Genomic DNA, 23,945 nt, shown 5'->3' with positions numbered 1-23,945 from the left:
CTTTATGCCAATGCATCAACTTTGCATGTGCCTTATTTCTGAACAAATGCTTCAAGCGTGATACTACAGGGAAATACCACATTACCTTCGCATGAACTTTCTTCTTCCTAGCCTACCCCTCAACATCAAAGGGATCATCTCGGCTAATCTTATAAAGCAACACTTTGCACATAGGACAAGCCTCCAATATCTCGTATTCCTCACTGCGATAGAGGATACATTCATTAGGACATGCATGTATCTATTGTACCTCCAAACCCAGAGGGCAAACAACATTTTTCGCTTCATACGTTGAGAATGGCAATTCGTTCCCCTCGGAAAATATGTTCTTTATGATTTTCATTAACTCATCAAAACCCTTATCAGAAACTCCATTTTTTGCCTTCTATTGCAACATTTCCAGTGTGGTACCCAACTTCTTGTACCCCCATTTGCAATCTAGGTACAACAATTTCTTATGATCATCTATCATATGCTCAAACTTTTTTGACTCCTTCACATTCTCACGGTCTTCCTTTGAATCTCGCAACACCTGACCTAGATCATCGGTAGGATCTTCTTCTGCAACCATCTCTTCTTCAGCCTCGCCCATTGCAGCATTTGCAAAGACTCCTCATTGAGTCCAATTAGGAATGTAGTTACCATCTTCTTCATTACCATCATCTTCCATCATAACTCCTCATTCCCCGTGCTTGGTCCAAACGAAATAGTTAGGCATGAATCCCGAACTATATACGTGGGCATGAATAGTATTTCTGGATGAGTAATCCTTCTCATTTTTGCAAATTCGGTATGGACAACAAATGAAACCAGACAACAGCTTGTTGGACTCTGCCAGATTGAGAAAAACCACGCAAACCATTAATGTACTCCATGGAGCATTTATCCGCGTTGTACATCCATTGCCGGTCCGTCTACAAAGTATTACCGAACCAAATATATTAATCATCCATAGAATTATACATGAAATATAACAAACATGATACAAATACCATTAAACTCAAATGTTGTTGAAAGTTTAGATAGAAATACATAAATTTAAATTTCAGACCCAAACAACATGGTACACTACGAAGAACTCAAATGTTGCTGAAAGTTTAGATAAAAATACACAAATTTAAATTTCAGACCCAAATAACATGATACACTATGACAAACCATCCACTGAGTACTACCTAGGAGGACTTTAAGCATCCTTGGATGGCGCAGACGAAGGTTTCGCTAACCCAGCCTCATCCTATGGTTTATTTGTATCTCTTGCAACGGTAGTACTCGGTGGATCTAAAACACCCGGGACTGGCGGTAGAGCATAACAACCACAAAAAAGAGGTTCCTGACGCGCCGCAACAGCATCTTCATTACATCTTTCCAAATAACGAAGCATTGCTCTCTTCCACGTGCTCATTTTCTTCGGCTTATCATGAGGGCCAACTATGGTTTTCCCGTTGCCATGAGACGAATGACGATCGCCATCACCATCACCACTACCTCCAGCAGTAGTAGTCATCCCTATTTACCACAATTTATTTCGCTCATATTTGCAAATGACTAAACTATGAACATTTTTCCCCACAATTTATTTAGCTCAAACATAACATATAAATGAAAAGTTTCTCCATTGTAGCTTATTCTAAAAATGACTAATTACATACCTCTATTTCATCTTATTATCTCTATGTACCATAATTTATCTCGGTCATATTTGCAAATGACTAAAAATATGAACAAATTATATTTTTCCCATAATTTATTTAGCTCAAATTTGTAGGGGACTAAACTATGAAATTATTCATCTAACCTCATATCAATTTCTTTAACTAATATGGAAAACATAGCATCCAAAAAACTATAGCTTATTCTAAAAATCACAAATATGAGCTCTAAATAACACATGCATATAAATGAAAATTTTCTTCATTGTACCTTATTCTAAAAATCACAAATTACTCTAGCTCTAAAGCATAAAACTTAGTATACTAACCAAGTATCAAGGGAAGATGAAGTTTCTAACCTTTAGAACACTTGAATGAGTGAAATCCCCACAAAATGGTCAAAAATTTGACAGCACCTCCCTATTTCGCCATGAATGGATGAAGCCGGAGCTGGAGGAAAATAGCTCGAGCAGGAGGAGGAAGACGCTTGATTTATAGGAGGGAAGTTAGTACCGGTTGGGAGCTCCAGCCTGTACTAAAGGTCACCCATCAGTACTCAAGCACATTACTACCAGTGGAGGCTCCACCCGGTAACCTTTAGTACTGGTTGGAGCCCCCAACCGGTACTAAAGGGGGTCACAGGGGGCTCCTGAGGAACTAGCCGTTAGACCTGGTACAATGCTCACAGTAGTACCGGGTCAAAAACGAACCGGTACTAAACCTCAGAACGAATGCCGAGTTTTCCAGTAGTGCACTATGGCTGTTAATGACCTTTAGCTACGATAACCTATTAGCCTTCTAAATTAGTTGTCATCTTGGAAGACGTTTGTGATAGGCGACACAACATGTGCGCTTGTGGCATCAATGACTTAGGCTTCATAAGATTTGGAATAGAGAATACAGGATGGACTTGAATTGCAAGATGTTGGAGGGAAAACAGAGAATATATGACGATGAATTTGAGAAGCGGAATGCAGAAAACCGAATGATTTCGAGGAATGGTCAAGAGCTGAAAAATTTCGTTGCTCTTTCCTAAGTTTATTTAGTTGAAAGTTTAAACAACCATGTTCATTAGTAGTGTGTGGGTGGAAATGTGAGGTGGAGTGCGTATGTGTGATAGCTTACCACTACTAGATAAATAACATTTCGTCCCATATCTTAAGTACCGATCATTTTTTGACCCACTACTACTGTTAGTAGCAGTGTACCAGTTCCTCCTTATATTCAACTAATGAGTGAACGCAAGTTGCAAGCGGCTGTTGGCTTGTGGCCATCCATCCTTAAACACAAAGCCTTTCATCCCAGACTGGGGTCGCTCGCTCCAAGTAACTATAGGTACTATCTGTCGCGGGTATCATCAACCGTCAGTCATCAAGCCTCACGCTTTCAATTCATGTCATCAGGTATCTCACTTGGCCAGATATTTTTTGAGGAACCTATATGTTCAGTTTCCGTTTACGTGCAAGTCATCCGTCTCTCGAAGGACTCCGTCAATTTCAAGATGAGCTGATATGGGTAAAGTGTGCGTACTTCTTATTGTCCAATAGATCCGATTCTAAATATAGAGAAATCTTGTGCTATCCATTTACCATATATACTTGAGTGTTAGTGTCTATACATACTTGAGTTTCCAAAAAACACCATATCATACAGTTGCGCATGTCACAATGAAATATACTCCCTCTATCCCATAGGTTATTTTGGTTTTTTAATTCATAGACTTTGTTATGTACTTAGATATACCCTCTATGCATCTAGAAAACTAAAACAACCTATAATTTGAAATAGAGGGAGCAGATCATTACGAACTTCATAGCCTATTAGTACCAGGGGAAAATGCATTTACGGCTTAAAACGATGTAAATAATCAGGCGTCACGTCGGTACAGCTTGGACGACGCCTTCAATTATTCCACGCCCAACCGCGAGCCACATCGATGTGGACGTGTCGTACCATGTATACTATGTTGACTATCGCATATAAGTGTCTTTGCCAGTGTGTCGGCCACGGTGCAGCGCACTCGAGCGTAAAGAGGCTAGCATGGCGTCGTCCACGGTAGCGTTGCTGGCCGTGTCCCTGCTCGCGGCGTCGGCGATGAGCGGCGGCGGCGGCGTCCGGGCGCAGCCGCTCGTGCCGGCGGTCATCTCCTTCGGCGACTCGACCATCGACGTCGGCAACAACAACTACCTCCCCCGCGCGGTGTTCAAGGCCGACTACGCGCCCTACGGGGAGAACTTCGTCCGCCAGGAGCCCACCGGCCGGTTCTCCGACGGCAAGATCGTCACCGACATCACCGGTGAATTTGCCGTGCACTGCCACACATGACACATGCCCTGCAGCTACCAGTCTCCGGTGGCTGTGACGACGACTGACGACGGCCGTGCGTGTGTTGTGGTTGCAGCTGAGACTCTGGGGTTCGAGAGCTACGCGCCGCCGTACCTCAGCCCGCAGGCGTCGGGGAAGAACCTGCTCATCGGCGCCAACTTCGCCTCGGCGGCGTCCAGCTACTACGACGACACGGCGGCCGTGTATGTAAGTATCATAAGTTCATCGCACCATGTCAGCATGTTGCTACATATAGAGCAAAAGACTTTGGGTCAGTACAGCCATTTTTAGCAGCACAAGATTTTGCATCATGAGACTACGTGACAGGTACGTCTACTACTTGTTGTGCACACGTGCAGGACGCGATCACGCTGACCCAGCAGCTCAAGTACTACAAGGAGTACCAGTCCAAGCTGGCCGCGGTGGCCGGGCGCGCCAAGGCTCGCTCCATCCTCACTGGCGCGCTGTACGTCGTCAGCACGGGCACCGGCGACTTCCTCCAGAACTACTACCACAACGCCTCCCTGTCCCGCCGCTACAACGTCGACCAGTACTGCGACCTCCTCGTCGGCATCTTATCCAACTTCGCCAGCGTCAGTCCAACGCCTCTGCTCTGCCTCTGCGTTCTTGGGCTCGCCATGGATTCTCACACTTCGTGTTGTACGAATCTGCAGGAGTTGTATAAGCTGGGGGCGCGGCGGATCGGCGTCACGTCCATGCCGCCGCTGGGGTGCCTCCCGGCGTCCATCAGGCTGTACGGCGAGGGCCGCGACGCGTGCGTGGCGAGGCTCAACCGCGACGCCGAGACCTTCAACTGGAAGCTGAACGCCACCGTCAAGGCGCTGAAGGGGCAGCACGCCGACCTCAAGATGGCCATCTTCGACATCTACACGCCGCTCCGGAAGCTCGCCGAAGCGCCGGCGGAGCAAGGTACTTGTGCTGGAACAGAGTAACAAAACGATGTGAAGATTCCCTCGTGTGCTGGAACTTGATAACCGATTAACCATATGATTGAAACGGTCGATGTGGTTTGGCCTTGTTAGGCTTCGCGGACGCGAGGGGGACGTGCTGCCGGACGGGGACGGCGAAGACGAGGGTGTACCTCTGCAACCCGACGACGGGCGGGACGTGCCGGAACGCCAGCAGCTACGTGTTCTTCGACGGCGTCCACCCGTCGGAGGCGGCCAACCTGTTCATGGCGGAGTCCATGGTCGAAGCCGGCATCGAGCTGGTCACGTAGTAATGGCGTCAATAAACAAAGTACTGTTACACAGCAGCAGTTGCAGATGTTGCAGCGACAAGCCGACAAGGCAGTATGATACCGATAGGCCATATCCATCTCTGGCTGCTCATTAGTTTCCTGATCCATCGAAGAAAACTTAGGCCATATCCATCTCTCGCTGCTCATTAGTTTCCTGTTCAGCCAGGTTGCGCGGTAGCAGGATCGGTCCTACGACTTCAGTAATACTGTTATCCTTCATGTTTTCCTATGTATACATTTCTCTGTGTTCTAAACAAGTATGAATGGGTGGTGTGGCCTAATGCTTGTGGTTTTTCAATTCTCTTGGATTCTTTTTATGCAAGTTTATAGTGTTTGATATACTGATGGTACTCCCTCCGTTTTTCTACAAGACTTGTTCCGTTTCGTTAGGACGAGGTTTAACCATGAATTGCCCCCTCAGTATTTCACTGATGTGATACAAAAATATATTCATAAGTCTTTTTTTAATACGAATCTACTATCATCAATGTTAGTCAAAGTAGTCCTCACCAAATAAAATAAACAGTATAATTTCAAATAGAGGGAGTACCACACAAATGTGTGAGATATATACATTGGTATTAGGGGTTGTTTGGTTCTACGCCACAACCAGCCACAACACATTGGTGGCGGCCCCAGAATAATTGAGAAGCAGTTGTTTGGTTGGTTATGAAGTTTTAGCACGCCACAACAAATCAGTGCTTCGACAGCACTTTTCTCATTGCAGAGTGTGGCGCGGGATTTTTCCGCCACAGTGTGGCGCGCCGCAAGTTCGGATTGGCTCGTCGTGACCTACAACCAAGCACGCCCTAATACATTAAATGCTCATAACATTTTAGGTACGCAAGAAACAAACATCAATAGACTGAAATTGTTCATCCGATGGTGTTTGGATCCATGAACTACTTTTTAGTTCGGGTCACATCGGATGTTTAGATATCAATTAGAAGGACTAAACGTGAACTAATTATAAAACTAATTGCACAAGTCGTGGTTAATTCGCGAGACAAATCTATTAAGCCTAATTAATTCATAATTAGCACATATTTACTGTAGCATCACATGGTCAAATCATGGACTAATTAGATTTAATAGATTCATCTCGCGAATGCAATTGGTTTTGTAATTAACCTATATTTAATATTTCTAATTAGTATCTAAACATTCGATGTGATAGGTAATAAACTTTAGTCCCCTGAACCAAACAGTCACTAACAAAGTTGTATTTTCGTGTGCTTGCATTTTGATGCTGAGTTCATTTAAAAAGACCTTAACAGCACCACCAGCCAACGACGAACTATTTCCAGCAAGCCATAAACTGACTAACTGCAACAGGCTACAGGAGTACAGGTATATATCAAATCTAGTGGCCGAATAAATGCTCATGACCCAAGGAAACACAATTGTTTGCTTGCATTAACTCACGAATGAAAAGAGCATGTTTACCTGCAGGCTGCAGACCATCCTTGTTGCAGAATTGACAACTCCCCTGGAATCCGTACCAGAACCATGAATGTTGCACATGAACACATTGCGTCATCCATACTTCGCATTACTTCACATGGCAAGCAGGTCCCATTGTTCCTGGAAAGCAGCTATGGATGAATTCTTAACATGAAGACATACCACCGAGGGCAGCATGAAGAAATGAAAACCTGGAACCCTGAAATACATAACACTAGCAGTTTAGCATGTGATACCTTAACCACTGCGAACAATAGCTAGCATTCACGACACTGAGCAACTGGTGCAATTATTAAATTGCTTGTCAAGTTGAGGCGGATGGCCAACCCACAATCAATGACTCAGATGGTCAGACCAGACCCCAGCGCAGCATCAGCATCTGTGGAGATACTATTAACAGTACTGGGATCAGGTCAAAGGAAGAGAAGCATTGGGCCCATAGTAAATTTGGCATTAGCTGTAACTGTACAAAATTCAAGTTCTTTCACATAAGTTCTAAACTACCATATGCAACGTCAGGGTAGAAAAGTTGAAGATATAATGAAGACAGGAAACCCACAACTTGCCAGAACAATGTATCCAGTCTGGCAAGGCACAATTAAGACTACTGCATCAACTCAACTTTGTCTCAACTGTTATGTTTGAATCCAATACAATAAGAGTCCTTCAAGATATTTTGGCTTCCGTCCTCTCTGTGTGATGTTACACATCACTTTGGAGCAAGTATGCAGGTAACGAAAATAAGGTATAGCTCAAAGAGAAAATACTGTAAAACAACCTGTTCCTCAGGAGCAGTTTGATAGTTTGATTCCTGCACGAGCAGCTCAAAGCTTCCATATTGCAACAACAAGCACCGTTTGTGGTAAGCATCTCAAAAGAAGTTGGCCAAGTAACAGCAATCCTTTGGTATTGTAATCAGCAAGATCGTTGACAAGGTGCTGTGTAAAAGCACATGTTGGTAAATTACAGAGGAAAGTTCCAGATTGGAGACAGAAGGCAGAAGATATATTTGCAAGTGAAGTCGATTTTACTCATTTACTTGCCCGTTCCATATTTCAATATTTGTATGTGTTCCAGTTCCAGATATTACTTTAAATTATCTACAACTGACATATACCATGAAATTACATTATCTTGAATTGATCAGGATTTATTGCACTCTTTAAATGGACAGAACTTACCGTTCTAGAAGGATAATGGATCTGATGCAACTCAACAGTTCAGACTTCAGAGTACTGTGCTTCATTCGACCATATTACCATTACCGTCAGAATGGAGATTGACAACCAATTTAGACACATTCAAATATTAATAGCTGCATAAATCCATGGTCACTGCTACTAAGGAAGTTTAAACTTTTTATTCATTTTGAGGATAACATCCCCAAATATCTCACAGCCCTGCCCATGCTTATCCCAGTTTAACAACCTATTATGAAGATCGATTACGAAATCTCTATCTTGATCTGCCTCATCCAGCATCTCGAATAAAAACTTTACACACTTGAGCAGATAGGGGCCTGTCTTGGTTCTGAGTTGACTGAGAAAATGCTGACATCTATCTTCAGGATCAAGTATCAGTGAGGACATATCTTCAACAACATCAAGCCAGCCAAAGATGAGATACGAACCACCCAAAGCCCATCTATCAGCAGTACCACTGCAGCTGCTCGAGAAACCATCATTGCTTACATGATCATTTGTTTTCATCTGCACTTCATTTGACTTGAGAGCCTGCCCAGTGCTTGCGTAGCGCAGAAGCATGTTGCAATTCTGCTCATTAACACAACTATATGATACAAGCAAGACTCCTAAAGGAATCCACAGATGCAACAGATTATGGCATGAGGGAAGGAAGTCTGATAGTTTTTCAGCTTGCACTTGAGAGGCAATTGTGCTACAAAATTTGAAACAGCAATCATCAAATTCTTTAATCAGGGAGCTTACACTGTTGGTCTCTGAGTCCACAGCAGTGGGTAATTGCAGCTTCCTCCTGTGATTTACAGTACTACTAGGGTAGCTTGGGCGCTTTTTGTTATTCCTAGCCCAAGAATGTGATATTTCCAAAATATTATTAGCTAGCATCTGGCACTGATCATCATTAGATGGTCATAAGACCCAAGAAAGGTAAAAGGCTGCCCTCTGAGCAAGACTGACATCACTTATTGAATCAGTCTCTTTGGATATTGTTTCTGATAAATAATCTTGTGAGCCTGCTCGGTGGAAAAGTAAAGCAGTTGCAAAACTGAACCAAACAGGGAAATTTACAATCATGTACCTGCAGAAGTACAGTCACAGCAGGTGCAATTAACTTTTGTCAGACAAAATTCTAAACATCTAGCTTCCTTGTGTATTTAAAAGCACATACCAAGCAGAATTATATTTTACCAATCCCTTCAATGGTTGCAGTTGTGAGTTTTTCGGTGAAGAGCATCTGGTTCTTGTGTTGTCCAGATGAACCAAAGAATCAATACAAGAAACTAGTCAAAAGGGCTTTACATGATAAGGGTCCAGTTAGTATTGCAAGCAAGTCACTATGCTGGATTGGAAAATAAGCATGTGAAAAGGGGAACTTCTGTCCCAATTCTATGGATATTCCCCATGACATTGGCTTGAGAAGAATGTCTAATGCTGAAGATACTAATGCACTGTGAAGTTCTAGCACAGAACCCAAACCCCTGCACAAAAAAAAAGGGTGAATAAACAGATTTTACAAGAAGCGGTCCTTAAACAAAGAGCCCACATTGTATATCTAAATCAGAAAATATACAGTGCTGTGTAAATGTAACATCAGTGTTGTTGGTACAATATGATTTAGACCTAGAGGAAGCAAGGCTACAAAAATTAATGAAAATATCAGCCCATTTTATTTCAGCAACAGCGGGAGCAGCTAGTGCAAACAGTTAGGATAGGTACATAGCTTGGATCCCTAAACACCCTAGGTTGTTTCTTTGGCCTTATAATCTGCTCATATAATCCTGTCTTGCGAGCATAATTCCAGCCCGCGTTGAAAAACTAAACCCAATTTTCTTATTAATACAAAGATACGCAGCTCTCCTGCGTATTCTCGAAAAATCAGTCCATTTTATTTCTTTCAAGCATGTAAGGTTAATAGTAGAATTGAAAGTTAAGTGACAAATATGGAATCAAGCTCCACAGAGATTGTTTGGTAGTGTTCATCATGACATCTGTTTCAAACCACTCTACTGAGATAAACATTAAACTCGTGACCTGTTTGGTTTTGGTTCTCTGCCAAGCTTTGCCAAGCCTAAGCTTAGTCATGCAAGGGTTTCGCAGACAACTGTTTGGTGGGACTGCCACAATCTTGGCAAACCACAGTTTGTCAGCAGTTTCATTTGTAAGATTAAAGTACTTGTAGAAGCAAATTGACAGACACATCGAACTCGGTGCAAACAAGAATATAGAACATTTCATACAAATGTTTGAGGTGTGAACTTACGTTGCTAGAAACCAGAAGTGCAATAATGATCTCATTTCCATAAACATTGTTGGGGAGCAAACCAGGCAAATTATGATGATACGCCATTCCATCCGATTATGTAATTCCTTTCTCAGGCAAAGTAAGGGCCTTCTAACTATTTCCTGGAGCATCGCCGACAGATCATGCTTAATGATTGATGGATCAAGATGCCATAAAAGCAACCTAGCACAAACAGAAGATGTGACAAATCAGTATATTATGTAAGGAAACAGAAAGCAGATTTCTGAAGTCCATGCAGCAGGAGCAAGATGCACATAAGCATAATTAAGGTAGCATTGCCTGCCAGTGTACTACAGATCAAAAAAAAAAGGTAGAGAGCTATGCTGGTGAACCAAACCAACAGAAGTTATTATCATGTAAGCACAAAACTTCATTCCAAGCTTTCGAGTTCAAGAGCCCCCTTCGCATTTTATTTTATCCGAAATAACATATTTTCATAGAAAGCAATAGTTTCACATTGGAGACCATGCCAATGTCCTAAATGGATTACATTTGGAATCAGAGGAACTATTTCCTTATTCCTACTACCACATTTGCAGCAAAGAAATAGCATGTGTTTAATAGCTGCAACACCAACACAATTTTTACTTAAACCTTCCCTTTATTAGTAGCACACAATGATCCACAATTAATAGCTGCAAGTATACTGCATACCTCAGTGGGATTGAGTTATCACTAGGAGGGACATGATTGGAAGTATGGTCTATTAACTCTGCAGCAATGGCTCCCATATCATATACGCTTTCTCCCACTTCCTTATAATATGGTAATGGGAAAAGACATTGGTAGTGAGGGGATAACACCGCTGTTTTCGCAGCAACATACAACAGATCATAAGAATGCCTTCCAGCTGCATTGGAGAAACATAAAAGTGACAGCATTAAGACAAAACAGATAATAAACCTACTGGTGAGAACATAGCATTTATAAGCTGATCTGAACTGCAAAACTACTCATAATAGACATTAAGAATGTCACATCATCTTCTAATCGTTTGGTGACCACAGCATTGATGGGCATGTCCAGTAAACCCAAACAAGCCTAATTGCAACGGATTGGTATAGAACCCGGCAAAAAATCTCACCATCGCAATCCCCCAATTTATGCACAAGGGCTGCACACGACTGGAGCAGCTCGCGGCAATCCCCTGGCGAGACGGAGCTCCCGGCACAGAGCATCTCCTCACCAGCGCCCCCATCGGGCCGGACCACGCGGCACCAGAATGACGCGGAGAGCGCGGAGAGGAGGGTGCGGACCAGGCAGTCGACGCGAGCCCTATTCACCTGCATCCACACACACGCGCTTCCATCAGTATTCAGTACGAGTTTAAGCTAAAATGAATAGGGGTAGCAATCGAGTTGGGAACACGATGAGGAAGGTCGCCTTGCCTCTAGCGGGTCGAAGCACATGAGCGAGAGCGCGGCGTCCAGAACCCGGGTTCCAGATGAGGCGCCGCCCCTGCCGCTGTTGGGGTTGAGAGTGGCGGCGAGGGATGAGATGGAGGCCGAGAGGGCGTCTCCCGCGGAGGCGGCACCCCCGCCGGCGGGAGGCCGGGAGAGGCGCCCCGCGAGCTCGGCCAGCACCCGGGTGATATCTTCGAGGGGAGGCGCCATTTTCGGGGAGCGGAGCGGCGGGAGGGAAAGGGTACGGTGGCCGCCGTGAGAACGGAAAAGGGGGGCATCCAGCGTGCTGCGCCTGTGTGCGACTGAAAATTGGGTAATGGGCTGAAACAAATCGGCGACCTGGTTGAGGCCCATGAATCGGCCCAATGAATCGGAGGGTCGCAACCAATCATTGATTGCTCAGCATTTTACTAGCGAAATGTCTGGCAAGCATCGCTCCAGTTTTTGTTGTCTGCATTTGAAGGGCCATGCACAGGAAACAAGAGATACAGCCAGAGGCATTGTTACATTAAAAATATTCTACATCTACAGATATCTCAGTTGTACATATGCTGGTCTAACTGTAAATAACTAGGATTCTACACATGAAACTGCAGAAGAGCTTCAGGATCTACATGCACAGGGCAAACAGATCATGGCTCACAGTATGGCAGAAGAAATCAGGTTAGGCATACAGTGTGAGTAACAGGTAGCTCATCACATTGAGCAACCAAAACTATTGCATGGAAGTAAACCATAATTTGGGGAAAACTCAACACTGTCATTCTTATTCCCAAGATTAAAAAAACATGGAGCATCAAAAACTGCTCCGGTAGTTTATTGACTACGGCGTCCTTTCTCTTCTGGACCTCTGGATCATTTTGTTTCTGCCTTCGGAGTATCTTTGCTTGTGTCTTTTCCGGAAATGGCAGCCGATGCTGCCGCTGTCACAGCCGCAGCAGCTGCACCAATCTTGACACCTCCTGCGGCTTTCATCACCCCACCGATCTTTGCAAATGCTGCTATCCCACCAACTAGGGCAGCACGTAGAGCTACCATCGGTCTGACCTCCATGGTATATTCCTGAAGTAGTTAAAGCATACATGAGCAATTTCAGAACAAGTTTGACGCAAGCATCACACTTCTCAAAATACATTCAATGTTAGTAAATTGTGAATATATTTCTCGCAGCTCAGTGATAAAAAGAACAGTAATGATCATACAACCTACAGTATTTTCACTGACATGGTGTTCCCTTTTAGCTAATCCCACCATTTCTCCATTTGCTAATGAAATTATGTTGTTTTAGCAGACAGCACCTACCTAGCATCTTTCTTATCATGTTTGTGGCCAGCTGAACACAATGGATGGCTAGATACGAGCTAGCCAAGGTACTACTTAAAATAGGAAGGAAAAAGGTGAATTCGTTTTTGGGCAAAAGATGATGCTTGAGTCTCTTCCATTATACATTGAGATAGAGCTGAGTAATGTGAAATACACTGGGGCACCTAACATACAAGAAGATGGAGGAAACTTAGCGGCAAGACCTGATGAACAGCATAGAACCACAAGTTTGCAGTGCATCAATCATCCATGCTGATTAATTAAAACAGTACACCAAACCAACCAGGTAATTGGCCTAGAATTGCAAGGCTTGTCATTCTTCATAGTTTGTTTTACTCAGGACTACTAGCCAGCCTACTTAACGCTCACAGGTTCCCCCAATTTTTGTTTCTAGATGACCAGGGCAAGGCAACGCAGCCATATCCACCAAACGACCAAAATGAGACAACACATCCTGGCTCAGGGTACAAAAGTGCAAGCTGATCTGCCTACAGCACCAATCAGCTATTCAGCTTCACTTGAACAGACAAGCCAGTTCAACTAATTCAAGAAACAAGTAAATGGGCATGTCTGGTTCGTGCCTATTGCAGCCACAACTAACATAAGGACCAATTTAAGCAAGGCCTAAAACTCAAACTCTAGCAAAACCTACATGTAAAACAGATTCCACCTCGAGATCCAACATCCAAGCTAGCACTTAGACAGGGAGAAGCGATTCCCCGTGGGGCAAATTGGACAGCGTGGGCTAAAGATGGGGATTGGGTTTCGGCTGAAATCTCAATTAGCACTACTCCTAGCGGGAACAGTATCGCGACACGAATGGGAGATTTGGGTTTAAAGGTCGTAGCAGATCCCGCATAACAGAACGAGCAAAAAAAGCAATACACCCTAGCAGGGAAGGAAGGGGATACTCACCGACCGAAGGAAAGGAAGCCTCCAGGCGTGTTCGGGCGCCGTGGGGCGGCCCGATAGCACTCGGCGGACGGCGGCGGTGGCCTGGACGCCTGGTGGAGACCTTCAGAGTTCAGACAGATGCGTCGAATGGTTCCACCGTGGTAGCGTAACGGGGGCAGAGGAAGCGAGAAGGATTAGGATTTCCAAGGGCTAATTAGTAATTTTCGTACATTTGAGGTATTTCGGAATATACCGTATATGTCACCTAGAATCATTAAATTTGAAGTACAATTCTCATAAAAATATTTATTCCACCCATGTCAAATCTTAAAATTCAACTCTCCAGAAATAATCGGGCTAATCCAGAATAAACATTTTGACCACTATGATGCAAACCTCAACGTATTAGTGATTCGCAAGTGGACCGGAAACTCGACATTATCGAAACTATTTGCAATTCGTCATGCACAAAATTTTGTGATAGTGCAATTAATTTATCAGATTCCTTTTTTGTTTCTAGTGATTCTTTTAGCATAAAATGTACTTAATTTATCGGGGTTGAAACTCCACTGTGATTTATCTAGACCCTTCCACATAGCATGAACAAATACATGGAAATACGCTTGTCGGGCATGATAAGCATCCAATCATGTACTATACTTCTGAGTTGCCCATGTTAACTTAGATATAGCAGCAAATAAAATGTTGTCATAGCTTCAGCAAAACTCTTAAATATATTGTATGGAGACATCGTGTCGTGTTTCATGAAACCGTCCTTTTGGGGATAAAAATAAGCCAAATCTGAAACCCTAGAGCATTTAAAATTGAAATACACATTTTCCATTTGTTTGAGTAGTTTTTTGCGAAATCTAGAGTTCTAAACACAATTTTTTTTAATAACCCAAATACACAGGACATCTCCAAATGCGCTCTCTTCAGGTAGAGGGGATCATTGCTAGTTTTGCACACATCCAAGGGTCTAAAATGCAAAACACACGCGCCTCTTCCTCGCGGCGCCTCTCCCCCTTCTTATACCCGGAGACTAGGGTTTTAGTGGCATCCCTTCTCTCTCTCCTCTCGCCGCCCAGCTTCGCGTCCTCTCTTTCTCTCTCTTCGGCGGCGCAGCGGCGGCGAACTCCGAATCGAGCGCGATCCGAGCCTCGCCGAAGAACCAGCGATGGGCGGCGAGAAGGATACCTTCGACCTGGCCGACCTTAACGCCTCCCTCCCCGCCGCCGCCGCAGGTAACCTCCGCTCCGCCGACGCCGAATCGCATTCGCTCGCCCTTGGGTTCCCCCCTAATCGATCCGCGTTGTCTTGTGGTTTGCCTGCAGCTCTCAGCGCCGAGGACCGCGCCGGCCTCGTCAATGCCTTAAAGGTACGTCGATTTGGGTGATTGATTGGGCGTATGTAATTTCCGTTCGATTCTGTTGTGTTGTGATGATTTATGCATTCTCCATCCCGTTTACTCTGATGTATTTTGTGCCTTCTGTTAATGTATGATCTGATTTGGTCTCAGGACAAGCTGCAGAGCTTGGCAGGTCAGCACGCCGATGTGCTAGAGACGCTCTCGCCCAATGTTAGAAAGCGCGTCGAGTTTTTGAGAGAGATCCAGGTAGACTTAACACTGTTACCTTTCTCTGTTTTCACACAAATCTGATACGTTTTTTTTCACTGATGTGAGTGCTTAGGAACATCATTTGAATGCAATGTTGAAATGCAATTTTTTTTCACTGATGTGACTGCTTAGGAACATCATTTGAATGCGATGTTGAAGTGCAGTGTTACAATTTTTCAGGTTTAGCTTGTTTCCTGTGCATTGTCTTTTTTAGGATGAATTGATGAAATAGGTTAAGTTTACATGCTCTGCTGATCCTTAATCAATTGCCCTAGCTAGAATGTAAGCAGAGAGTAATTCTAGTGTTGTCCCTGTGCCTGGCAACGACAATGCGTTGTTTTGTTGTATTGATCGGTCTGCCTTTGTTGACCATAGATGCACTTATTGGACAACATCAGAATCAATCTTGAACTTGCAGGACATTTGTATTCGATAGCTATGGTTTGAGTTCTTTGAGTAGCTGTACTTTAGTCTAATTGATGAATAAAACTTCATAAATTGGCATTGACTATTGGGACATGAGATTACAACTCATGAAGTGATGAATGTTTAGTAGCTACAATAGGTGGGCCTTTTACTTAGTTTGTTCGGATTGGAACTCAGAAATTGACCTCTGTAGTGGAATGATCCATTTGTTGATTTTAACTAGATATCCATAATGTCTCTAGGTGTATATGGCTGCTGTTGGCTGTTAATGACATCCAACACTCTTCAGTTTCTGTTACTATAGAAATATTCTCTCTTTGATTCTGGATTTACCATGATGTTTGCTTTGGTAAGCTGTCTTCTCTCTTGGCAGAATCATACTTGAATAAACATCTCCAATATATAGTTACGGTCCTTAGTACTTTTCTTGTGAAATAAGGGAGGACAATACAGAGTCCCTACCAAATTTTACAAACAGTATATGCAGTGAACCTGTGATTCATAATTTCCATTCTCTTCTGTGATGTCCTATCTCAGTTTGCTGATGCTGACTGCTAGGAAATTTTGTGTAAATTTGTATTACATAATTGAGGAACGAGTTTGCTCAATTTAGTTTATAAAATCTTCCATCTTTCTTGATGACTTGCATGCAAGTTTCCCAGTGCACTAACTTCTTGATTGTCTTTTTTTATCAATGGTAACACCAAACTAAACTGGGTTAACTTGTGATATTCCTTTGTGGGGGGCTCCAAACTCTCTCACTGTGCTCCCTTAGCATGCACTCAACCAACCTTTCCTCTCTAATGACGCAGGGCCAACATGATGACATTGAGGCGAAGTTTTTTGAAGAACGAGCTGCACTGGAAGCAAAGTACCAGAAGCTGTATGAACCTTTGTACACAAAGGTACAATTTTCCTTTATGTTTGTATATTGTATTTTCTTTTCACCATGATCTTTTAAAAAGATCCATCTTCAGGTTGTTGTTTGGAAGCAAAGTACTAGGTTGTTTTTTGTGTGCAAATTCTGGACTTGACTTTTTTGCTTTCTTTTCAGAGGTATGAAATTGTAAATGGAGTAGTGGAGGTAGAAGGTGTCAGTGATGAACCAACCAGCGAAAATGCTGCCGAGGGAAAAGAATCAGATGGTATGAAATTGAACTTTAACTCTGCATATATTTCCCATTCTGAATATCTGATTTATGTTTGCACCATTTATCAGCTAAAGGAGTTCCGGATTTTTGGCTTACTGCTATGAAAACGAATGAAATCTTGTCTGAGGAGGTAATATTGTGCCCTGCCCCTCTTTTTGTGTGGTTTTTTTAGATACACTGCTGTATTGTTGACTAGATTTATGCTTAATTTTAGATACAAGAGCGTGATGAAGCCGCTTTGAAGTATCTAAAAGATATCAAGTGGTCTAGAATTGAGGATCCTAAGGGTTTCAAGCTGGAGTTTTTCTTTGATACAAATCCTTTCTTCAAGAACTCCATCCTAACAAAGACCTACCACATGGTTGATGAAGATGATCCGATTTTGGAGAAAGCTATTGGGTTGGTACTTTTATATTCTGTGTTTTCTTTTCATCTATGGTGCTCTGTCACTTTATTCTTTATTGGTGTGGCCCTGTGTGTGCATACCTTAATAAATAAACAATATTGGCTGCAGAACTGAAATTGAGTGGTATCCTGGGAAAAACCTTACACAGAAGATTCTAAAAAAGAAACCAAAGAAAGGTTCAAAGAATGCGAAGCCTATTACTAAAACTGAAGTGTGTGAGAGTTTCTTCAACTTTTTCAATCCCCCAGAGGTCCCTGATGATGAGGAGGACATTGATGAAGAAACTGTACGTCTAAGATCTGTCATTGAACTTATCACACTTTCTATCACTCTCTAATAAACTACATTCAACTTTCTCTGTAGGCTGATGAGCTGCAGGGTCAAATGGAGCATGATTATGACATCGGGTAAGTGCAGTTCATTATCATTTCCTGAATCCCTTGCACCTGCTGATGGTATTCTGTCTTGTGGCTCATTTCCTGATATTGCTGAAATTGTCATTCAGGACCACCATAAGGGATAAGATCATCCCTCATGCTGTTTCCTGGTTTACCGGTGAGGCTGTGCAAGCTGATGATTTTGAGGACATGGGTGATGATGATGAGGATGACAATGAGGACGAGGATGATGATGAAGATGAAGATGAGGAAGAGGAAGAGGATGAGGAGGATGAGGAGGAAGAAAGCAAACCAGCAAGGAAGGTAGGCTTGCAGTAGGGCAGCAATCTGTTAGAAACTTTAAATGTGGTCATTCAGCCTTGGCCCCTTGCTAATACATTTCCTTTCTAATTGTTTGAGCAGTCGGGCTCGGGCCGCAAACAAAAGGTACAAGCTCTGAAATTCCACACCTAACTGAAGTGTCCCAATACTTGTTTTTCCCTAGTTTCCTGGTAGCATCTAGGGCACATATCTAACACATGGTATGTTACAGGTAACGCAGAAAGTGACACAAGGAAATGCTGAACAACCACCGGAGTGCAAGCAGCAGTAGGCTATCCTGGGGCCCCATTATCCATATGTTTGCGATGGTGTTTGGTGATGCAGTATTTTCCATTGAACTGCCAAGGAGCTTTTTCGGTCGTTTCTGTGAGCGGGTGATGTTATCAGGTGGTTAGGCTGTTGTCTGGAGCACTCTGTGCTGCTTTGGTGGAGGGTTAATGGTTTGGGACTTCTCTGTTAGCGTCTTATGTTTCAGTTGTATGCAATTGGATGGTATTATATGATTGTGTAATTATTTTTGCACTTCCTATAAGGGTGTCTACGCTCTTGAGTATTTCACAGGGTTGATTGTCGATTCTTTTTCGGGCGCCTTCATTCTTGTTCGTTGAGATGATCAAGTATAACATGTAAGATCAGAAGTCTGAGTTCTGAAGCGATGAAAGCAAACATATCAGCAGTGCAGACCTGTACTGATGCTGTCTTGGCTGCCTGCTATAGTCAAGCTCTGGTTATATTCTTACATGATTGATCGGGGGGCTCAGTCTGTTCTTCGACTGTTTCGTGCCAAGTTATTTTCTGCGCCTCGTCTGTTTATATCTGCTTTGCCCCTTTTCATAGCACCTCGTACATGAGTCTTTCTCTCCTGCACATATTCTTTATTATCCTTGGAAAGTACCAAAAATTGGTACCTCTCAGTTAATAATTCGTGGTACAATTCTTTGCTGGAAGTTGTGTGTCAATATGCAAAACTATAAAGCAAATAAGCACGTCCAACCACAGCAACGCTCAATGGAATGCGTATGCTGAGCAATCTTGTTCAACAGTTTGTGAAGTTCCAAAACTAGAATCCAATCCACCTCCGCAAGTTGTCGGATCAAATGATGCAATTTATATGCTGAGCCATGCCAGATCACCACTAACAAGCGTCGACATCAGAAGGTCATGGCAATGCATTCCTCTCTCACGGCTGCAAAGAGGTCGGAGTTCATGTATCTCTCGCCACCACTAGGAAACACAGTGACAATCATCTTCCCTTTGTTCTCTTCTCGTGATGCCACCTAGAAGTACATTTTAAAAAATAAGGTAAGATAAGCAAAGATGGAAAAGAAATTAAATGGAGCTAGATCCAGTCAAAAGAACTAGAATTTGCGGTAGCATAAACCTTCAGGCAAGCTGCCAGATTTGCTCCAGACGATATGCCAACTAGCAGGCCCTCTTCTTTTGCCAACCTCCTTGCGTTCGCCATAGCATCTTCTGCCGTTACTGTAATGATCTCATCAGTGACTGATCTGTCCAAGTTCTTGGGCACAAATCCTGGGCCAAGTCCCTGAATTTTATGCCGAGAAGGCTTGCCACCTATAACAAGATCAGCAAACACTAGTGTAGTAAATTATTTGCAAGTGACAAGTTTACAATTTTTAATTCTAATTTTCTTGTAGCATTTCATGATTCAGTGAGGTATTTTATGTTTACAACTTTACATGATTGTAGGATTACCGATTTACCTGAAATAACTGGACTCTCAGCAGGCTCAACACAAATGACCTTCACAGCTGGGTTCTTCATCTTCAAGTATTTGCCGACACCAGACACAGTACCTCCTGTGCCTGCACCGGCCACAAAGATGTCTACTTTGCCTGCTGTATCCTTCCAAATCTCAGGTCCTAATTAAGTACAAATGGACGGGCGCAAATGTGTCATGCAACACAACATTTTTCAGATCCGGATCAAAAGATTAATGTAATGTAAACCACCGCTACTTTTTCGTAGGTTATAGGTAAGTTCATCATCACTCTTTTACATTTGGTGACCTTTGTAAGAATAGGTGCCACGTACCAGTCCATGTAAAGTGTGCTTCAGGGTTCGCTGCGTTTGCTGTCTGGTCAAGGAAATGCACATTGGGTACTTCTTTCTTGAGCTGTTCCAGCTTGTCAAGTTGTCCCTGAATACCAAGCGTAGGATCTGAAAACAGCACAGCATTTTACATTAGAATTCAGCATATAACGCCAGTCTTGCGAATGCGAAAAGTAAACAAAAATCGAGATGACATGATGAGCTCTGTGGCTGCAATCCTTACCAGTTAACACCACATCGGCTCCTAGGTACCTCAGCAGGATGTGCTTGTCCAGTGAGTCCCCGGCAGGCATGACTGCAACGAACCTGTAACCTCTGAGCAAAGAAATGTACGCCAAGCCTATCCCCATGTTACCGCTCGTTGGCTCGACAAGCGTGGTGGAGCCAGGCGAGATCAGCCCTTTCTCCTCTGCATCTTCAATCATTCTCAGAGCGCCGCGGTCCTTGATGGAGCAGAGCGGCTGGTAGAACTCCATCTTGCCAACAATCCGAGCGTTGATACCATCCTTCTCAGCGATTCTCTTCAGTTCTATAAGTGGCGTCCATCCTACAAGCTGCAGGAAACTGGATTTGATATATAGTGTATTAGGGTGTTTGATTTTTTGGAATGAGTTAGTTCATCTTCATCTCCTCACCCTTTACTTGGTTTGCGGAACGGAATGAGTTGATCTACTGACACCTCATTCCTCATAAGTAAATAATTAGTACTACATGTTAATTTTGAGAATTGACTCGTGATGCACCACCTCATCTAGAATATGTATATCGATATATGCTAGTTCAAACCAACACTTCACTAATACATGCATGGAAACAAATCCTTCCAGTAAAGAACATGGAAACATGCAGGACAAACCCAAACAAATGCCAGCCAGCAGGATGGAGAGACTGCAGAGAATGCTGCACCTGGGTAATGTTAGAAGCGATGTGCTCCTGCTTTAGAGAAGCAGCTTCCGGTTGAGGCGACGACGGCAATTTCAGCAGAGAAGGGATCCCTCTCCTCCCCACTTCTTCCTCCATGCTCTCTTCTTGCTCTTTTACAGAAACGGCAGGGCAAATAGTGTGTGTTGCTCTTGAGAACTACTACTCCCTCAATTTAAAATTCTATGTCGTTTTAGCCTTTTCTAGATACTTAATTTTTGCTACGCACCTAGATACAATGGATGTCTAAATGCATAATACTATCTATGATCCAAAAAAACCAAAACAATCTACAATTTGAAACGGAGGACTACCCTATTTCCTCTGCATGACTAGTATGCTTTATACAATACAAATCATACAAAATAATGATGATATGTCACCTTCATAGGGAGTTAGGGACCGTCCATTTTTTCACGAATATGAGGCATGCTCTGGTCTAAAAATGCGCTAAAAACAAGCACACTGATGCCTGCAGTTTAGTCGTTTTCTCCGTAGCTGCACTTTCTGCTCTGCCTTTGAATATATAACATTTAGAACAAATTATTTAGATCATGTTTTAACTACTTATATTATCCTAAACGTCATATAGCCATTCGATGAGAAATGATCGGAGGTATTTAAATTTACACGTTCGAAAATGATTCAACCATCGCTCGAAATTGTGCGAGAGATTTCTTACGGTATTATAAATATATAAGGTGTGATTGGTTGCTCCGAGCACGAGGAGCCGGGATGGAGGACTGGTCCAGGTTCACGGGAGGCAGGCTGAAACCGTGCACCCAGCTATGTTTGGTTGTCTTTGTTGTTGGTCCAGTATGAGATGGGATCGTGTTTGATTGCATGTATGGATGAGAGTTTTTGGTGTATGTCACATGGTCCCTGCACGCTCACCTGCACCGTGCCATTCCGGCTCGCGAGGGAAGGTCGTTTTTGGGCGGACGGAGGGATGTGGGATGGAAGGGGTGGAGCGAACGAGGAGGTACATGCATATGGTGCGGGGAGGAGAACCATTCACGTCCAAGTGCACGAGACTGTGCCGGATGACCCTCCGGACGATCCCGTCCCACCTACCAATCACGCCCATATTGAATCGTTCTTGAATCGTTCAGGCCTTCTGGCCACCAGCCATGTAACTGTACATGCACATACGCGTACATAAAAAAAAACATGCGTGCATGCAGCCTCGCAGGCGCGTGAAAGTGAGGCCCGGCCGGGAAGAGAGAGTTGGCGCCCAACATTTTAGGTGCGCCCGTATGGTCCCTGTTGCGTCGTTGCAATTGTGTCGCATGCATATAGTGACAAAACCACAATGTGATCCCTTGACAGCACTGTTTGCAATTGCAAGCATGCGAAACGTTGCAATAATGAAGCCAATGATGATCGGTCGATGCTCAAGTACGTTATGATTAGCTTAAGAACGTACTTTTGCACTGGTGATCATTAACTTTGTTTAGAGGACAACAACTAATGATAAACTAAGCGCAGCCCCGCTAATAAGAGATTACTTGTGTCGACAGCGGACGTCAATGTTATATTTTGAAAAAAAAAGAAATTATAAACTCGTGTTTACAGGTGGTTAACGTGTCGGCGTCAAGTGCATGAGGGCCCCCGGGGTGTCTGTGTCACCGGCCGACAGGGGGGGATGGGGAATTGAGGACGCCCTCGTGCAGCCATGCTCGTGCCTGCGTGAGTTGTCACGGCGGCGTCTCGTGGTGTAGGCTGTTTTGCACGTCTATATTGAAGATTTGCAGATTTGCGTACGTCTGCATCTATAATGTATTTCGGAAAAAATTGATAAAACTCATGTTTACAGGTGGGTAACGGGTCGGCGTCTAGTGGATTTATTTAATTTTAACCTTTTTAAATATAAAATTTTATAAATAACCCATTCCGATCTATATTTCCAAGAAGTAGCCTTTTGGTAGCTACATGGCATGATTAATAGTTGAAGCACGTCACATGCAATGGCGTGACAATATAATACGGTGACGCGGATAAAAATTGAGTAACACGTGACAGTGACAGTGGAGCAAGTCATGCCAACCATCTAGCGTGAGGTCACGCTAGGGAGAATGGCGCGACCAGCCCGCTGGTTGCTGGCTGCACTCGAAGTGCATAAAAATGCAACCGATTTAGCCATGTTTCGTCCTCTATTTTAATTAGTTAATGAACTCTTAAATTTGTCAAACTTGACAAGCATAATTTATATTTATATAGTATATATATATTCCATTTTAAGTGTTCGCAATATGGTTTGCAAAATGAGAAATTCAATTTCTAAAAAGGCTAAGTGTTATTGGTTGTATGCAGAGTAGTGTAGCGTTTACAGATTGCTGGTAGAAAAGAAGGAAGGAGGAGGGTCAAAAGAAGAAGAAGAAATAAAATAAATTGAGATGCGTTACCAACAGCATACCAATGTAAAAAAAATCCTGATATCAAGTTTAGCTTATGCACGTAATAGTTAAAAAATCAGAGAAAAAGCTAAACAGAACGTAATCTGCATGCAGACTACCATTCTACTAATAGTGATTGTATATGTATATGTATATGTATATGTATATGTATATGTATATGTATATGTATATGTATAGTTACTCTGTGATTTGCTCATGTTGAATTCTATACTCTGAAAATATTTATGCCTTAGTAGGTTAATTACTGAGGTACTAAATTTATTGTCTGGAACATTTACATTTGTGTGCAGTGAAAAAGGTTCAAATGCACAGTTACAATCTGTGTATTAGAAATATCTGTTCTCATACGACAAGTAACAAGATAGAGCAATACAAAAGAGCTGACTATCAA

General features: G+C 43.1%; 4 protein-coding genes across 11 annotated transcripts; 2 read left to right on the top strand and 2 right to left on the bottom strand.

Annotated features, from left to right (window-relative positions):
* Positions 1–3,656: 3,656 nt before the first annotated feature.
* LOC117852582 (GDSL esterase/lipase APG) lies at positions 3,657–5,536 on the top strand. The gene is made up of 5 exons (XM_034734721.2): positions 3,657–3,948; positions 4,054–4,184; positions 4,337–4,570; positions 4,652–4,907; positions 5,021–5,536. Exons 1-5 carry the CDS (start codon positions 3,693–3,695, stop codon positions 5,215–5,217), a joined length of 1,074 nt encoding a protein of 357 aa, XP_034590612.2. The 5' UTR covers positions 3,657–3,692; the 3' UTR covers positions 5,218–5,536.
* Positions 5,537–5,672: 136 nt separating this feature from the next.
* On the bottom strand, positions 5,673–14,011 carry LOC117852583 (uncharacterized). 7 transcript variants are annotated; one of them, XM_034734726.2, is made up of 9 exons: positions 11,592–11,884; positions 11,288–11,486; positions 10,858–11,053; positions 10,162–10,365; positions 9,070–9,379; positions 7,884–8,979; positions 6,939–7,640; positions 6,685–6,833; positions 5,673–6,030 (listed from the first exon to the last, which is right to left on the bottom strand). In XM_034734726.2, exons 1-5 carry the CDS (start codon positions 11,814–11,816, stop codon positions 9,169–9,171), a joined length of 1,035 nt encoding a protein of 344 aa, XP_034590617.1. In that variant the 5' UTR covers positions 11,817–11,884; the 3' UTR covers positions 5,673–6,030; positions 6,685–6,833; positions 6,939–7,640; positions 7,884–8,979; positions 9,070–9,168. The 7 variants fall into 7 exon arrangements, with proteins under 7 accessions (XP_034590617.1, XP_034590614.1, XP_034590616.1 ...); XM_034734723.2 differs by having other exon boundaries at positions 6,685–6,822; XM_034734725.2 differs by having other exon boundaries at positions 6,685–7,092; positions 7,481–7,640.
* Positions 14,012–14,876: 865 nt separating this feature from the next.
* Positions 14,877–18,696, top strand: LOC117853133 (nucleosome assembly protein 1;1). Its single transcript, XM_034735505.2, has 12 exons — positions 14,877–15,067; positions 15,158–15,201; positions 15,343–15,438; positions 16,680–16,772; positions 16,922–17,012; positions 17,087–17,148; positions 17,233–17,417; positions 17,533–17,710; positions 17,788–17,831; positions 17,930–18,125; positions 18,225–18,248; positions 18,355–18,696. The coding sequence occupies exons 1-12, from the start codon at positions 15,001–15,003 to the stop codon at positions 18,412–18,414; spliced, it is 1,140 nt and encodes a 379-aa protein (XP_034591396.1). The 5' UTR covers positions 14,877–15,000; the 3' UTR covers positions 18,415–18,696.
* A 301-nt stretch (positions 18,697–18,997) lies between these two features.
* LOC117853134 (cysteine synthase, chloroplastic/chromoplastic) lies at positions 18,998–21,464 on the bottom strand. Of its 2 annotated transcripts, none has more exons than XM_034735506.2 (6): positions 21,123–21,464; positions 20,440–20,770; positions 20,199–20,324; positions 19,868–20,026; positions 19,525–19,718; positions 18,998–19,420 (listed from the first exon to the last, which is right to left on the bottom strand). In XM_034735506.2, the coding sequence occupies exons 1-6, from the start codon at positions 21,234–21,236 to the stop codon at positions 19,295–19,297; spliced, it is 1,050 nt and encodes a 349-aa protein (XP_034591397.1). In that variant the 5' UTR covers positions 21,237–21,464; the 3' UTR covers positions 18,998–19,294. The 2 variants fall into 2 exon arrangements, with proteins under 2 accessions (XP_034591397.1, XP_034591398.1); XM_034735507.2 differs by having other exon boundaries at positions 20,440–20,780; positions 21,123–21,463.
* Positions 21,465–23,945: the final 2,481 nt, after the last annotated feature.

This window comes from Setaria viridis, chromosome 4, assembly GCF_005286985.2.
Source record: "Setaria viridis chromosome 4, Setaria_viridis_v4.0, whole genome shotgun sequence".
In the NCBI taxonomy this organism is placed as follows: domain Eukaryota; kingdom Viridiplantae; phylum Streptophyta; class Magnoliopsida; order Poales; family Poaceae; genus Setaria; species Setaria viridis.
The sequence above is the reverse complement of the archived record's forward strand: the minus strand, read 5'-3'. Positions and strand labels throughout refer to the sequence as shown.

What these genes read in the sequence shown, in the direction of transcription:
- LOC117852582 (XM_034734721.2), top strand. Translation starts at nt 3,693, where the DNA reads ATGGCGTCGTCCACGGTAGCGTTGCTGGCCGTGTCCCTGCTCGCGGCG. An exon ending in ACGACACGGCGGCCGTGTAT is followed by an intron (nt 4,185 to 4,336) that starts GTAAGTATCATA and finishes GCACACGTGCAG; the next exon opens with GACGCGATCACGCTGACCCA. An exon ending in CGAAGCGCCGGCGGAGCAAG is followed by an intron (nt 4,908 to 5,020) that starts GTACTTGTGCTG and finishes TGGCCTTGTTAG; the next exon opens with GCTTCGCGGACGCGAGGGGG.
- LOC117852583 (XM_034734722.2), bottom strand. Translation starts at nt 11,816, where the DNA reads ATGGCGCCTCCCCTCGAAGATATCACCCGGGTGCTGGCCGAGCTCGCG. An exon ending in TGTGCTTCGACCCGCTAGAG is followed by an intron (nt 11,487 to 11,591) that starts GCAAGGCGACCT and finishes GTGTGGATGCAG; the next exon opens with GTGAATAGGGCTCGCGTCGA. An exon ending in TAAATTGGGGGATTGCGATG is followed by an intron (nt 11,054 to 11,287) that starts GTGAGATTTTTT and finishes TCTCCAATGCAG; the next exon opens with CTGGAAGGCATTCTTATGAT.
- LOC117853133 (XM_034735505.2), top strand. Translation starts at nt 15,001, where the DNA reads ATGGGCGGCGAGAAGGATACCTTCGACCTGGCCGACCTTAACGCCTCC. An exon ending in ATGAACCTTTGTACACAAAG is followed by an intron (nt 16,773 to 16,921) that starts GTACAATTTTCC and finishes CTTTCTTTTCAG; the next exon opens with AGGTATGAAATTGTAAATGG. An exon ending in AGGACATTGATGAAGAAACT is followed by an intron (nt 17,711 to 17,787) that starts GTACGTCTAAGA and finishes CTTTCTCTGTAG; the next exon opens with GCTGATGAGCTGCAGGGTCA.
- LOC117853134 (XM_034735506.2), bottom strand. Translation starts at nt 21,236, where the DNA reads ATGGAGGAAGAAGTGGGGAGGAGAGGGATCCCTTCTCTGCTGAAATTG. An exon ending in AGCCGATGTGGTGTTAACTG is followed by an intron (nt 20,325 to 20,439) that starts GTAAGGATTGCA and finishes TGCTGTTTTCAG; the next exon opens with ATCCTACGCTTGGTATTCAG. An exon ending in AGCACACTTTACATGGACTG is followed by an intron (nt 20,027 to 20,198) that starts GTACGTGGCACC and finishes GTACTTAATTAG; the next exon opens with GACCTGAGATTTGGAAGGAT.